The sequence below is a fragment of the Eutrigla gurnardus genome (genome assembly GCF_963514095.1).
Source record: "Eutrigla gurnardus genome assembly, chromosome: 12".
Taxonomy (NCBI): domain Eukaryota; kingdom Metazoa; phylum Chordata; class Actinopteri; order Perciformes; family Triglidae; genus Eutrigla; species Eutrigla gurnardus.
The window spans coordinates 5350296-5364699 of NC_139926.1; the positions used below are offsets into that span (position 1 = coordinate 5350296).

At 42.0% G+C, this 14404-nt stretch overlaps 1 protein-coding gene across 1 annotated transcript in view; it reads right to left on the minus strand.

Moving 5' to 3' along the window:
* The window catches only part of slc15a2 (solute carrier family 15 member 2), a 28629-nt gene extending 24332 nt beyond the window's left edge, over positions 1 to 4297 (minus strand). The window contains exons 1-3 of the mRNA XM_084022580.1: positions 4140 to 4297; positions 2288 to 2375; positions 1034 to 1175 (exon numbers count right to left, since the gene is read on the minus strand). Coding sequence (XP_083878706.1) covers positions 1034 to 1175; positions 2288 to 2375; positions 4140 to 4148 — 239 coding nt within the window. The 5' untranslated portion in view covers positions 4149 to 4297. The remainder of the gene's footprint in view (positions 1 to 1033; positions 1176 to 2287; positions 2376 to 4139) is intronic.
* Between the last annotated feature and the right edge of the window lie 10107 nt (positions 4298 to 14404).

Below are 14404 nucleotides of genomic sequence, written 5' to 3' on the forward strand. Positions count from 1 at the left end.
TGAACCATTTCATTCAAACTGTTTCCTGTGTGAATAAAACAGTCGGTGTCTGAATGAAACCGTATTTGTCTCAAGAACATCAATATATCAGCTGAATGGTGTATATTTTAATGACCACCCATCTATGCCTACAACCCATTGATGTATTACTAAAGAGACCTAAAGTGTCAGGCTCCCCTGGCTTTCACTTACAAAATATCAATCAAAGAGACATATTACAACCAGGAAGAGACTCAAAAGGACAATGAAGAAACATAAAAGAACTACAAAGTGACACAAAGCAACGACGAAGAGTGTCAAAAAGACTACAACGAGACCCAAAACACCTACAAAAACATACAAAACGACTACAAAGAAAGATAAAACAACCACAGAGATTCAAACACATCCAAAAGGAAGTGAAACATCCACAAATAGACACAAAACAACTACAATGAGAGACAAAACAATCATAAAGAGACACAAAACAATCATAAAGAGACATAAAACAATCATAAAGAGAGACAAAACAATCATGAAGAGACACAAAGCATCCACAGAGACATAAGATAACTACAAAAAGACACAAAACAACTATAAAGACATGAAAACAACTACAGATAGGGACAATACAGCCACACAGAGACACAAAACAACCATAAAGAGGCACGAAAAGACTACAAAGACATGAAAAACTAGACAAAGAAGAAAACAACCACAAAAAGACGAATATAACTAAAGAGACACAGCACAACCACAAAACCCACAGAGACAACACACATCCACAGACAAGTAAATTATCCACAGACAAAAAAGGACAAAGACCACATAACCATAAAAAGACCAAAACAACCACAGAGGGAGACAAAACAACCACAAAGAGAACATGTCAACACCAAAAAGAGGCTTAACATCTCTAGCATCAGTGTGTCTTGTATCAGAGCTGCTCTCATGTCTGTTTCTACGTAGAAATAAGTGGATCTGAAGACAGCCGTTTAAAGACGGGTCTGTAGATCATCTACCACGTGTTGTTATGACTCTTGAGGAGACTCACTTGAATTTTCCGAGCCAGGAGTCGGCGATCAGAGCTCCCAGTATTGGTGTGAAGTAGCAGAGGCTGCTGAAGGCGTGGTAGACGGCGGTGGAGAGGTCCTTGTCCCAGCGCAGGTAGGTGAGGAAGTAGAGCGTCAGCACCGCTGGAAACACACACACACACACACACACACACACAAAAGCATGAAGCATGAGCTGTGGCACATATAAGTCCAACAAAAACACCCGTCCTGTTCCAAAGTGGCTTAACAGCATCGTTTGCATGTCCTGAAGCAAAGACAACTCATATTGTTTACTAAGCAACGGGAAAACCTGTTCTAGTATATTTCCACTTTGAGTGCAGTTTTATGGTCGTTTTGGATTCACAATACATTTTTAATCACAAATGTTCTTAACTTGCAATAAAACATTTTTGTTTGCAATGTGTACGTTTGTTTGCTTACATAATAAAGAGAAATGTCTTTACACGTTGACCACTGTGGTTGAAAGCTTAGGGGGGAAGCTAGTAAGTAGACCTTGAATCAATCTTTTTTTTTAACTGTCTAGGATGACCTTTTCATGCTCAACTCAATTGTCGCCAGATCAAACCGAAGCTAATATTGTTTTCTGGAGACCCTCGTGAACTCATAGTCCACCTAAGCCAACGTCTTTAAGTACGACTCTCTCACAAAGAACTCATTTAGTGCTGACATGATTAAAGGATGAATTCATTAAGTCATTTATGGAGGAAACACCATGAGGTTCCGGCTCCTCCCATGTGTTTTTACTTTGATTGATTTCATTGTATATCAAATATCTTTTTTTTCTCACAACTGTATTTCAAATTCACTTCAATAAATCAGCATCAATCCTAATCTTCAGATGGAATTATTAACATAGCGTGCCAATCTATACTGCTAGAAAAGAGGAAATGGTGCTTTCACATGGCATGTTTATTGCATATATATATATATATATATATATATATATATATATATATATATATATATATATATATATATGTGAGTGTGTGTGTGAGAGAGAGAGAGAACTGACTGAAGTAATGTGACCAACAGACATGTGAGTATAAGTGAGGTCATGTGAGGGATGACAGAGGACATACTGTATATTCTCTGTATGCACACCGACACACCAGTTTAACAGATTGAGCATCAATCATGGAACTTTGTTCCACTTAAAGATCCTTCAGGTTCTCCTGGTCTTCAGGTGATCTGCAGCACCACATGTCGTGCAGACGGACAGACAGGTTGCATACCTTTCATGCCATAGTAAGAGAAGCGTTCGCAGAACTCGTTCACCACTATGAAGCAGATGCTGACTGGGTAATTGGTTCCACATAGTTTCTAAAAGAGAAAAACATTTGTTTACTCACATGGCATAATACAGAATGACATGTTTACTATACAATAAATATATCATAATAACAATAATAATAATAATAATATAAGGAGATGTAGCTCAAAGTGCTTTACAACGAAAATAAATAAATTAACATGTAACATATTCAAACACAGGCAGATAGACCATAATAGCAGCCAATATAGAAGTAAAATTAAAAACAAACCATTAACAATAATTAGAGAATAAGTTCAAATATATATATAATATTAATCAACTGCTCAAAAAGCTAAACAACAAATAATTAAATGAATAGGCAACACATTCAAAAAATGTAGATACAATTAATAAGTTCAACAAAAAAAATCAGTAGATGCTAAAATATATCAGTGAAATGAAACGCAGGGACCAGGAAGAATAACAAAACGTGAGGTTTTGTAGTTTGCAATAATAATAATGATTTATTTGATTAAATGAATGTAATATATGTCCATTTGTTAATAATAAAAATAAACAAAATAAATGAATTAATTCAATTAAAACAAATAATCATAATAAAATAATGAGTGAGTGAATGTGTTTGCTCGAGTCCCTAGAAAGTCAGAGCACAAATCATGCTTTTAAAATGTACTTTTACGGCAGGCTCTTTGTGAATGTTCAGGAAATAAACCAGATGGAAATGCAGCGGTAGACTCGGATCAGTTTAGTGATTAACTCGTTGAGTTCGTCACCTCTAGTTGGAAGCAAACAGCCAACTCTTAAGAACTGCTTTGTTTCAAACGGCAGTTACAGAGCCCAGGGCCCCGTCATTACCTCACTGTATACATCCCGTTTCTCCCAGCACCACACACACTCACACACACACTCACACACACACACACACACACACACACACACACACACACACACACACACACACAGCCTATCGGCATGAATGGTGCATTCTTTGATGCTTCCACCCACAAAGTAGATAATAAACAAACAGCAAATTCTCAGTCTGTATTTTCAGCTGTTGACTGGTTTTGAAAGCAACCTCAGGTTTCCTTTTTATGAATACTGTCTCTTCGTTGCTGATTTATAATATACACTGTATCCTCATTTGGCGGAATAAATTATCTTATCTAAACTACAGAGCAAAATCATACTCTGATTGAACTAGTAACAGTCATTAGTGTAATTAATAGAGAGAGAGGAATAAGATACGGTATGACTTTATCACACATTTACACCAGCAGATGGATAGCACTCAAGTCAAAGCCTAAAAGAACATTACAGTGATGTCTGTTCAACAGAAGAGAAGTGGAAGAAGACAATGTGGTGCTTTTTACTTGTTACCATCTTTTGTTTCCTACCATCGTTTTGCAAGCACAGCTATGCATTAGCATTAGTTTGTCAACACTAAATGTACTCAGTTGGAGGGAAATTAGTGAGAAACCTCAAACCACGAGAGAATAAGAAGAAAAGCGCGTTGATATTCCATGGATTATAATGTAGACGTTTGCTGGTGTTTATTTGGGTAACACGAGCCTTTGAATGATGTCAAGTCGCCCGAAGCAGCCGGAGCGCCTGTTGCATCATCTCACCCAGAAGAGAGACGTCGCCAGACCGCGTCTCTGAGACACAAGTCCGCAGTTGGACGTTCAAGTACGAAAAACCTAAAGCGAGCTCGTCTCCCTAAAGCGCGCGCACGTCCGCTGCACTCGGTGCACTTTTGACTTTAATGAAAGAAGAATTCAACTTTTCAGCCAGTTCAAAACATGCGTTCATACCTTAGCCATGTCGCTTTAAGAGCTGGTGAGACTGTGTCTCTCCTGGTGCATCGGGAGCTGCTGACTGGTGTCCAAGTCCGTCCCACTGTGTTGTCTGAGCCGCCGATGTAGATGAGTCCTCTTAGGGTAACTTCAAGTTAATGTTCCACCACAGAGCGCGTGCGTGTTCGTGCCTCCTCCCTGCTCAGCTCTCCGACACGCACGGAGCCACCGTGTGTCTGAGGAGGCCGTGTGAACAGGAGGTCCAAGTGGAGAACCAGCAGCCTCTCTGGCCGCACAATAGAGGCGTTGTGAGGCTCAGAGGCGACTGATGGACGGACGGAAGGTCCTGGAAGTGTTGAACAAGAAGCGGCTCTTCTTCAGATCAATGACGCTTCGCTGATTTCTTTTTTAATCAGCGCGAGCAACGTGCACGACCCCACTGTGCGCGCGCTCATTGAGGTGTAGCCTAATGATGGGTGGATTATGAGACAAAGGGCCCGGGACAGAGATATGCACCAGGCCCCAGCAGCTCTGATACATAGAGCAAGACACAGCCTCTCCTTGGTGGGGTTTTGTGTCTCTTTGAAGTTGTTTTTTGTATTTTATTTGTATAGTATTCTACTTTGTAGGCTGGTGATTTTTTCTTTTTTGGGTAACCAAAAATGTAGTGATAATAATGCAAACACAAGAAAATATGCTCAATGTGCTTTTACTTATACGGCAGGTGCAGAGTCAGAGAGCCTCAATAGGACCTCCTGTAGGATAGAGGTGGGAAAGTCGTCTCAGTGTGCGGACTCACGGATCTCTGATCACAATCACCAAACTGATCCGGGTGACTCGAGTCGCATCACTCAGAGTCCACTGTCTCCAACTACACATCAATGGTTTAAAATTAGCTATATTTTTTACCGTGAGGTATGCCCTTATTGCTACTGTTATTTTCGAAGCAAAAAACAGGCTAGTTTAGCATCGGATTAGCATTTTCTTGCTCCACAACGAATGTTCAAACTCGTTATGCTATCCAAAATCCATTTTACACCGGATTTACCCTTTAACGGGCAAAGATTGTCCCCAAGCCGGAAATACAGCAACGACCGGTAACTGTAGACAATGTAGAACATTTTAATCTGCATTCTTTTGTAGATTACACATTTCCTGACGAGGACACGATTCAGAGAAGGGTCCCTTCATCTGATTCCATTAGGTAGAATTCTTCACTTCTAAAGTCAAATTCATGTGAATCACTTCAGTTCAAATATTTACATTAAGAAATGGTAAAGCTGTTCAAATCCAATAAAAAGGCTGACCTGGATGCTTATGTGCAGGTTCAGGGTCACCCCCGAACCGAAAGCCTTAGTACTGGTCCCTCCTCTCCATGAAGAGCCTCATGTTCCTCGCCACCTCTGGCTCTGGGAGGTCTCATAATGGCTGATACTCACTTGGTGCCACAGGTGGTTTTGGGGAACTTTGGACAACACTGATTTAAACAACCGCATTCCCAGTAAATTATATATACACTGAACAAATCAACGATTGGATTGGAATGGAGCAGCAAAATGTGTCATATAAATGTAAGTAATTTATTAGTTTAACTTCTGTTTTTTTTCTCAAACTAACGCTAGTTCACGTTAACATTGAACTAACTGAACACAGCTGCTGCTGGAGGGCCTTCGCTACCAGTTTTACTTGGAAATTCATAAATTTTCTCCCCTGTGGTATCGAGTATTTTCCTAGGTGTTGGTATCGACTTTCAAATTCTAGTATCGTGACGACCCTAGATGGGACACACATTTGTCAAAGTCCTGTGTAGATTACATAAGTGTGGCACATTAAAAGTCGATAAATGTCAATTGTCAATGTCTTTTAATCTCTTAAGGGACCGACGACCCTGTCGGACGCCTGATCCGCCTGAGGAGAGAGAGGGAGCAGCTCTTCTTCAGCTGGATGGGAGTCGTGTAGGATTATTGTGATGGAGGAATTTATTTTGATGTGTATTCATAACGACACGGCAGATGTAGTCAACTGATAACAGTTGACTCTATTTGAGTATTTCCTTTATTCAGCTTGTGAAATGAAAACAACATGAGTTGTGCACTCAAAGTATTTTGTGTAACTTGCAATGTGTGCAGGAGCTCAGGAAGCCACCTAGTGGCACTGAATCAGGGGAGCTCACTGCTGGTTCATGGAAGTGGTTCTCTCTTATGGATGAGGTAATAGGTGGTAGGTCATCTATTCAGCCTCTGTGCCTCATTGCCTCAGCCTGGAGAGAGAACGCTTCCATCAGTCAACCAGCATCCCCTGATTCAGTGCTATCAGAACCTGAGAGTCAGACCCCAGAACCGAGAATATAAGGTCAGATGAGCCAGGGCCAGCAAAGAGGCAAAGGCGTGATGCCATGCTGGAGCTGTTGGAGAGGGCAGAGGAGAGGGCAGAAGAGAGGGCCAGGCATGATGAGGCCAGGGAGGACAGATTCCTCAATTTATTAGAAAAGATTGTGGAGAAAATGTAAAAAATTAAAATAAAAAAGACAAATTTGATTGCTTGATGAATAAATGTTTTATGAAAAATGATGTGTCAACAATAACAATTCATAACTTAAATAACAGCAACATAAAAAAAATATTTACAATGAAAGATGAGAGGGCCAGGCAAGATGAGGCCAGGGAGGACATACTACTGTGTGTGTGTGTGTGTGTGTGTGTGTGTGTGTGTGTGTGTGTGTGTGTGTGTGTGTGTGTGTGTGTGTGTGTGTGTGTGTGTGTGTGTGTGTAAAAATGATCAATAATCGTGATCCTGGAGAGCTTGAGGAGTGCTTGTAGGTGCAGATAGTGCAGCTGCCATGCGCCCACGCAGCCGTTCCCCACACTGCAGGTCTGCCTGGACCAGACCCTCTCAGTCATCGGGCCCCAGCACCTCCTCCGTTGGCTGAAGGGTGTCCCCATCCCTGAAGCAGAAGTTGTGCAAAATGGCACAGCAAGCCACCACCTTGATAGCGTACTCGGGGCGGACTTCCACCTGGTCTTTTATGATGCTGAAGCCCGTTCAATGACTGAGTGGGCCTTTGCATGGTGCCTGTTGGACCGGGCTGCCACAGTACTCCTCACTGGCTCCCAGTATGGTGTAATGAGGGGGATGGGCTGCAGCATGCACGGATATCCACCATCCCCCAGAATGCAGAAGCCCTCAGGTGGGTACAGTTGCTGTGTGTACAGCGGGCTGTTTTTCAGGACCCTGGAATCATGGATCAACTGAGCCACATACGGCCTGCATTTGGATCGGATGAAATCATTTTTGATTAAAATAACACTGGGCTTCTTCACTCGGGGGCTTGGTCCATACATGGCATCCATCGATGCTGCCCACGACCCTGGAAAACGCTGCAGGACCAGCCAGACGGGAAAAGCCAGCATCAGTTGCTTCAAGGTCATCTGGTGGTGGAAAGTGGACGACCCTGTTTTTGATGTTACATTTTACATTTACATTTACATTTACATTTAGGTCATTTAGCAGACGCTTTTGTCCAAAGCGACTAACAATAAGTACATTTGTCAAAAGAAAGAAACCACAACATTACATTGCCGATAAAGTAAGAGCTAAAAAATAGAAACAAGTGTACTCGTCTGAGTAAAGTAGTAGCTGTTCAGCAAGGATACCTTAAGAACAACAGTGCTATGATCAAAGTGCTATGTAGTGCTAGGTAAGAACATGATGTGAAGCACTCTTCAGTGACCCGATTTTGGCCAGCCAAAATAAAAACACCAAGACCTCCAGATCATGACCCCAGCATGATCAAAGGGAGAGCGCAGGATGGCCATCAGCTGGCCAATGGTGGGTCTGGAGAGGCGGAAGTCAGGTCGCAGGTCACTGTGGTCATCAAAATACATGACCACGATGGGAACTTGGCAGTTCAATGAACAGTACCTGATAGGTGTGCCCACTGTAAATAAAGTGTATAAACAAATCAATAAATATATTCAAACTGATAACATGTTGTCCTGCAGTGTAATGTGTGACTTAAAGCTATGTACAATATGTCAAATCTCTGTTTTAATCATTTACTGTCAAGATTTTGCGATGTCTAAATAGCCCCAGTAGGGGGTGAAGTCTGACACAATTAACCATTAACACAGAGTTCAGAAATGATGTGTTCATATCTGTTATAAATGTAAATATTAAAGCCCAGATCATCCTCATCTATTAACTTACAATTTGACGACGTCATGCTACTCTAGCAAGAGCTAGACGCCTCACATTTCTCTCTCTGGCCCTCCTACTCCTCCTGGCTAAAAGTATTCTGACAACGGTCAGAACAAAAAAGGTCAAAATTAGATTAGATCAAAACGCTGGAAAGAGGTTGAATGAATCCTTTCTTTATGTTGGCGGGAACGTACAGTGGGATCTGACACATATTAATTATGCATCAGGAATGACGTCATCAACGGCGCCGAAAGAAAGTGTCTGAAAGTGTTTTTTCATTTTGCCGATGAGTCCACTTTATAGTGCCCAACATAGAACTCCCCTATGTAGGGAGTAGGGAGTGATTTTGGACACGGCCTCTGGTCAAAGCTGCTCCCCAGATCACCAAACGAGTGCTCGAGATCAGCAGAGTGCAATCAGGAAGTAAATATTGACAGACATGCAGGCCGTCCAATTATTTTAATTCATTCATTGCTTTTGGTATGTTTGAGGATTTCAAGTAATATAATAGAAAGTGTTTCTGAATAGAACACACTCAACCTTTAACATAATTTCCCCCCCACTGCTGATTTGTTCAACTTATGGAGCGGACCAAGAATGTAGCTTTTGGTTAAAACTAGGTCCCAACAGTAAAACATCTGTCCGTTTGGTGAAAAGAGCACCGATATTTGCATCTACATTGGAGTCTTTGGGGCTCAGGAAAGTCTCAGTTGGGAAACACGGAACAACTTGGGATGGATAAAATACTCGCCGCAAATGTGTGGCAGGTTTTTTGTTGAGTTTTGATATGTTTGCGATTGTAAACCGGTTACTGTAATGTTTGCTTGCTAAGTATGTAATCTTATCATTTAATGACATGAAGAGGCTGGGAGAACTCAGCCTTCAGGGACAACTGTACTTAAATAAATAACCTCTGAATAAGAATAAAACGGTTTGATCGGAGAAGGAGTGACCTGCATGTTATTCAGGTTCTGAATAAGCAGGTATGGTTGAATTGTTTTAAAAGCTGAGGTCAAACCTGCAAATAAAAGCTGAGCATAGACCATAGGGTCTTCTAGATGCTTTCTAATTAAATGAATCATGCTGATGACAGCATCATTGGTACTCCGTCTCTGCCTGCAGACACATTGGAGAGGGTCCATGCCGTTCACTCCTGACAGAGAATGGTACATTTTGAACCTGAGAAAAAAAAGTCATTTAGTTCATTAGCAGTATCCATGGATTTCATGCTGTCCCATTTTTTATTATCCATAAGGGTGAGGCTCTATACAATTGTGGATCTATGTTTCTCTCTTGCCCTCTTCAAAAGAAGATTGAGTTATTTTTGTGTGTAGCCAGGCCTGCTTGGTCTTAGTTTCTAAAAGCCAGCTTCTTATTGTTTATACAAGCTTTAACCTCCTTCGTAATAGGTGGCTTGTTGTTGGGGAAGTGAAAGATGTATTTTTAGGCACTACTATGTCAACACAAAAGTTAATATAATGCTTCATCAAGCTCCAAGTAAAGATGCTCCAGTCAGTGCTAAGGAAGCAGCCCCTCATGTTTCCACGCTGTCCTCAGTCCACTGCTCAGTCTTGTCGGGCTTGCTTGACTTGAGTGCAGATTTGTATGTAGGCAGGAGATGAACTGTCGAGTGATCAGAGTTAGAGAGATGAAGAGCTTTGGCTTTGTAAGCAATTTTTATATTCCCTAAACATTTGTCCAAAACTCTTTTATTTCTTGTTTGACATTTGACATACTGGTAGAAACGTGGTATGGCTGACCCGAGCCTACAGTGACTGGAATCAGTATGAAAACCCCAGGGCCCATTGTCTTACGAATCAAATTTAGAATGTGCGTAAGTAGCAAAAAATACAGTGTTTATCGAACATCCGCACCCCGGTCGAACACACACAAGCGTTGATAAATCCCACATGTTCTAAACCACCATGCCATGCACATTTAATAAATAAAAATAAAAAAAACATCTGTTTAAGAAATCACGTGAGAATGTCTTTTCCCCCTCACCGGTATAACGGCAAAGACAGCAAAGAAATAACCTTTTCTGCAACAGAAATGGAGGTGCTGTTGTTCAGTTCACTTGGTGCCGGTGTGTTATTACATCGATGGAATGGAACTCCTTCTGTTAACATAATTAAATGAGTTGTGTGACGGTGTTTTTTATTGCTATGTCAGTGCAGTCTATCGCTCCTATTATACTGTATGTGGAAAATCCAGCGACGGCGTGAAATCCCTGTTTGATCTCAGCTTGTTGTGGACTCGCCAAAGGGAACTGGCTGTAGTTCGGGACCAGGGAAATGATGGCATCCAGCACTGCTGGCATAATGTTGCTCATTGAGTGCTGGGAAATGCCCAATCTGTCTCCAACCTCACACTGGAATGTGCCAGTGGCCAAAATGCAGGGTGGACTGGCCTTGGATGTGAACAGGAATGGCTCTCTTTCGTTTCATTTCTCGCTCCAACATCGGCCCCAAATCACAGCATAAATCGACCAATATCTGTTTGGGGAAGTGGTCCCTACCCAGAAGCCACACAATTAGGCGGCATGTCTGTTCCTAACTACACACAATTACTAAGTGAGTAAATATGAATCAAAGAAATGACGGAACATGGGGATGTTGAAATCAATGCATGCTGTGACACTCACAATGCTTTCTATTTGCAGTTCTCCTATTCTACCACTAGATGCTGTGCATAAGCATGGTCAGAGCTACGCACATTTCTAAGAACAAATGCAAGTTGATAAATTCACACACTTTGCGTAGGAATGATCGTACGCACACATAACACACACAACTGTTGGTACGAACTGTAAATGAGGGCCCAGGAGTATGCTGGGGTTGGGTGTGAACACATTCAGCTAGCTGCTTAGCAGCTCGCGTAGCATTTCCACTTTGGGGGGAATATAAACAGCTCTCTGGGCAGATAAAAGGGTCTGATGGAGATGCAGAGCTCTTAGTCTGGGTCACTTGCTTCATCTCTGATTGTGGATGTTTACAACATTGTGACTCACCTAAACACGTACGCCACCATGTGCTTTCCTGAAGAGCCTGTTCGGTTCACTCGTATACAGGTGAAGTCTTCCTGCTCCAGCAGTGAAACACCATGATGGAAGAGTTTCTATACGCTGAGTAGTGATGGCTGAACAAGGCTTTGTTGAAGCTTCCATGGTTCATTACTCGCGGCTTCAATGACACAGTGCTAGAGTAGGACATCTAGTGGTCAATAAAGCGAAGTGCAACCAAGACGTGTTTTTTTTTGGTTATACATCTACATGGTTGTATAGTTTCAAGCTGACACAATAAAATAAAAATGAACTCGAAGACAATGTTTCTTATTCGGCATGTGTGATTGTAACCCTGTAGGCTCTACAAATACAGATTGATGTAATTTTCACATGGGACTGGTGCAAATACAGATTATATTATGGATTTTGGCAAAGTATGTTTTGGGGAACATTGGTAAAGAGGTTCATGGGTGTGTGGGTAAAGAGGCTATGCTTGAGTAACTGTAGTTTTCACTCAGAAACAACACTTCTTTTTTTGGAGACAATGTCCCAGCCTGGGAGGAAGGGTTCACGCTGGACAGGTAACCAGTCTATCACAGGGAGACATGTAGAGACAGACAGGTAACCAGTCTATCACAGGGAGACATGTAGAGACAGACAGGTAACCAGTCTATCACAGGGAGACATGTAGAGACAGACAGGTAACCAGTCTATCACAGGGAGACATGTAGAGACAGACAGGTAACCAGTCTATCACAGGGAGACATGTAGAGACAGACAGGTAACCAGTCTATCACAGGGCTGACATGTAGAGATAGACAGGTAACCAGTCTATCACAGGGCTGACATGTAGAGACAGACAGGTAACCAGTCTATCACAGGGCTGACATGTAGAGACAGACAGGTAACCAGTCTATCACAGGGCTGACATGTAGAGATAGACAGGTCCATCCTGCATGTCTTTGGACTGAGAGAACCCGGAGAGAACCCACGCTCACATGGGGAGAACACGTAAACTCCACACAGAAGGAACCCGAACTGAGATTCAAACCGAGGACCCTCTCACTGTGCTACCAACTACACCACCACACCAAATGTTTAAACCATGTTTGTCACTATAACCTTTACTGCCCTTCCCTAACCATAATCTTAACAATAGCCAGCATGCTAGTGATTAGCATTTTATGTTCTGTAACTGCAGCAATGAATTATATAACTAGATAACTAACCAGCACCACATTTTGCCCCAGATGTTGTAATGTTAGTAGTTTAATTAAGTCCCTTATTGTAAAGGTGTGTTCACAACATACCTCAATGGAGACACCGTCAGTGCTTCATCAATCAGGGCTGGAATAGCCACTATTACACATGTCGGCTGGATGAATCCAAAATAAACAAATAAAAGGATGCCAATGTAGATGATGGTGATCATTAAAAAGTCAGACATAAGACCTATTTTCTAAGTCAGCCGGTGTGTTTGAGACGTCTGGAGACGTTTTCAAGAAATTTCATTCAGTTCTTCTAGTTGCTGAGTTCGCTTGTGAGTTTTTTGAGGGACTAGTTTCTCAACAGCAGCGGAATTTTACTTTGCTCCGTCGGACTCAAAACTCGCTGCTCCAGCCGGTAAATACACACCTGAACACCGCCGATTTGTCGGCCCTTAAGCCCCCAAGGCTGTCTGAAAAGCCCTCGGAGCTCACTCAAATATTGATGGGTGCTAGGCTATGCTAACATTGTAGCTGCTCCATCAACACTCCAAATAAGGTCATCTAGACATAAATACAGCAGAGACCTTGTTGTTTGGACCACAGACAGTCTCTGGTTTCTCCACATAGTCTGGTCTGGTCTCTGGACTAATGTGAGCTACTATCTAGACCTCTGGGGGACCACAGACAGTCTCTGGTTTCTCCATTATCTGGTCTGGTCTCTGGACTATATGAGCTACTATCGTAGACCTCTGGGGGACCACAGGCAGTCTCTGGTTTCTCCACAGTCTGGTCTGGTCTCTGGACTATATGAGCTACTATCGTAGACCTCTGGGGGACCACAGACACAGGGGACAACATTTATTTCCTCCATTTCTAATCAGACAACAGGAGGAATCAGAGCTTCATGCACATTTCTTGCTCGTATTCATCTGATTCACATTGCTGAATTGACTTTGTTGTTTCTACAAAGTTTTGTTCGATCTCCGTACTAATGTGAGGTTCTATCGTGGATCTCTGGGTGAACACAGCCCACTTGTCTCCATTTATGATTCAGTGACAACAGCAGGAGAACCTCAACATTGAGACACACAGTTTTATTTCATATTTTATATAATAAAAAAATTGGGACATTGCCCTCATTAACGCAGCCCGACGCAGTCCAGAGCAAATTTGCTTTATTTGTTTCTTTGCATTGACTTTGTAAACAACAACGCTGCACGAAAAATTCACTTTGTATTTGGGGTGAACATACCTTTATGCTACACTGCTTATGAAAAATGAGTAGAGGATAGATCTGACTGGACATATCTCTCTGCCTCGGCACATGTAGATACTGTTTTTGCTGTATGTGATCGTGCAACTGTTTTATAATGTGCTTGTTAAATAAACAGATTTGATTGGTTAGAATGCAAACGTTTTCAGGATTGATGGGACTTGTGAGTCGCAGAACTAACATTGTTGGCTTTGGTCTTTTTCATGGGATTTGTACCACCAGACTCTTCCTGGAGGATATGGCTGGGCCGATTTCCGGTTTCACCAGTTCGGTTCCTGGTTTGATTCATGCATTTGTCGGCATTTGTCTTTATGACACGTTGTGGAAAATTAAAAACATCAGTGCACTAAATCCAACATGTCTTTCATTAGTAATAAGCAGCAACAATGACAAGTGATTCAAATAATATTGAGTTTATTTATAAACGGATGACAGAGATCACGTTTCAGTCGAGGTGGGAGGGGGAGACGCGTGTTTTGAAGACGTGTTACTAAGCAACGCACCACCGGAGCATTTAACGAGCAGAGAACGTCGATCCGAAGAAGATAAAAAGCCGCTAGTTGCTCGTATGAGGCCGCTGTTGTATCAGCAACACATATAT